Source organism: Bidens hawaiensis, unplaced genomic scaffold (assembly GCF_021521415.1).
Source record: "Bidens hawaiensis isolate Kalapana, Puna unplaced genomic scaffold, B.hawaiensis_p1.1 tig00041781_1, whole genome shotgun sequence".
NCBI lineage: Eukaryota > Viridiplantae > Streptophyta > Magnoliopsida > Asterales > Asteraceae > Bidens > Bidens hawaiensis.
Window position 1 is genome coordinate 49,778 of NW_027505742.1, and position 2,004 is coordinate 51,781.

The window sequence follows — 2,004 nt, forward strand, 5'->3', positions numbered from 1 at the left end:
CGACACCGTGCTATAAGAGAATACCAGATAGATCACGGATTTATAGACTTCCCCATGACTAAAAGCGATAAACACACAGGCACATAGCATGTAAGCATAAAATACCTAATCAAGCAATTATTCAAGTAAAGTATACAATCACGTTTGTGGGTTTAAAGATTCAAGTAATTAAAACATTTAGTTTGATAAGTATGAAATGTCACCCCAAAACAAAAGATGGAAAAAGGGGTATGAAAGTACTCACCTCGATTGATGAATTGAGAAACTAATAGATAAATACACGAAGCTCGAACGGTAAACGAACATATCCGACTTGAAATGATAAACACCTTAGTAAAATAAATAATGTAATATTTATTAATGAACTTGAAACCATAATGAAACTATATTGGAAACTATATTGTTGTGGTGCCTCTAGTGTCTTACTAATCGCAGTTCTTGTTTTAGTTCTTAAGAATAATGGCCGCTAAATAAAAAAGTTAATAATATTTAAACATAATTTATATTTGTTGATAAACATCATACCGAATCAATATAAAACATGTACATTAGAAGATGTTAATTTGACCTAGTTGTAAGAATAAATATAATATAAATAGTTATTTATATGACCATCATTATCATATATATATATATAATATATATTTGTTTGAAAGTTAACTTTATATAAACAGCCTGACGGGGCTAGAAACAAACAGGATTAAATCAACTTAAACGAGCACCAATCCTCCCAAAGGATCGGTTTCAATCTCGGTCTATTGCAATACCAAAGAAAGCTAAAAGATTTAATTTCTCCTATTATCTCTTCAATTCTAACCACTTTATTGGAGAACATTTTTTCATTCCTTGCTTTCCAAATCCTCCAACAAGCAATAATAACAATCCCGTGAATGACATCTTTCTTAGCCGTAGGCACTGAAAGAGAATTATGAAAGTCCACCACATCTTCAAACTTAGATCCACTGAACCTGTGAATTTTGCACCAAGAAGCTAAGCCATCCCAAACCATAGCCGTATAACCACATGAAGTGAAAAGGTGGTCAATGGTCTCAATTCCACCTCCACAACACGAGCAATGGACCGAGCTTAAAGGAATATTTCTGATTTGGAAAGCTTCCAAAGTGGGGATGCGGTTCATCTCAGCCCTCCAAAAAAATATTTGGCATTTCCTCGGCACCCACTTCGACCACTCAATGATACGCCATTTACTAACCTCATGGTCTCTCTCCAACAACTCCCTTACTGCAGCCACCGAGAATTTATTTGTACCTGCACCGGCCCAAACCCAATGATCAGGCCTATTTGGGCCAACATCCATTGAAATAAAGGTCATGATCTTCTCCCATTCATGCATTTCCTCGCCTTCAGCTGGGGATCTAGACCATTCCCAAAACCAATCTATCCAAAAACCGTTCCGTCTCACTCTTTCGAACACCAAACAACATCTATTTTTTTCAAGTTTAAATAGATTTGGGAACAAATCTTTCATCCTTCCTTGATCATTCCAATAATCGAGCCAAACTTGATGTTTTTACCATCTCCAATGCGTCCTTTGATGAGACAAGTAAAAACCTGACCCACGCACTTTAAATTGTTAATTACAGACCCAATATTTTTCCAAACCCCGATCACTTTTTTATTAACCGAAACGGGATCCCAACTCCTACGAGAACAATGAATTGACTCATTAACTCTTTTCCAACCACTATCTTGCTCATTCTTAAACCTCCAAAACCATTTGGATAATAAAGTTTGATTCAAAGTTTTTAGCTAGGAGAGACCTAGCCACCCTTTATTTTTAGGGAGCGCCACTATGTCCCAAGCCACCCAATATATTTTCTTAACTTCCTTCGAACCACCCCATAGAAACCTCCTAATCTTTCCTTCCAACAACTTAATAACTCCTTCCGGCATCTTGAAAAGAGACATGAAATGTGTGGGAAAGCTTTCGAGAACCACCTTGATAAGAATCACCCTTCCACCAATAGAGAGGGTGGAAGCCTT

General features: G+C 36.6%; 1 protein-coding gene across 1 annotated transcript; it reads right to left on the reverse strand.

Annotated features, from left to right (window-relative positions):
* Positions 1-700: 700 nt before the first annotated feature.
* Positions 701-1,318, reverse strand: LOC143615069 (uncharacterized). The gene has a single exon (XM_077088311.1). It carries the CDS (start codon positions 1,316-1,318, stop codon positions 701-703), a length of 618 nt encoding a protein of 205 aa, XP_076944426.1.
* Positions 1,319-2,004: the final 686 nt, after the last annotated feature.

Coding starts and splice junctions, on each gene's coding strand:
- LOC143615069 (XM_077088311.1), bottom strand. CDS start 1,318: ATGGATGTTGGCCCAAATAGGCCTGATCATTGGGTTTGGGCCGGTGCA.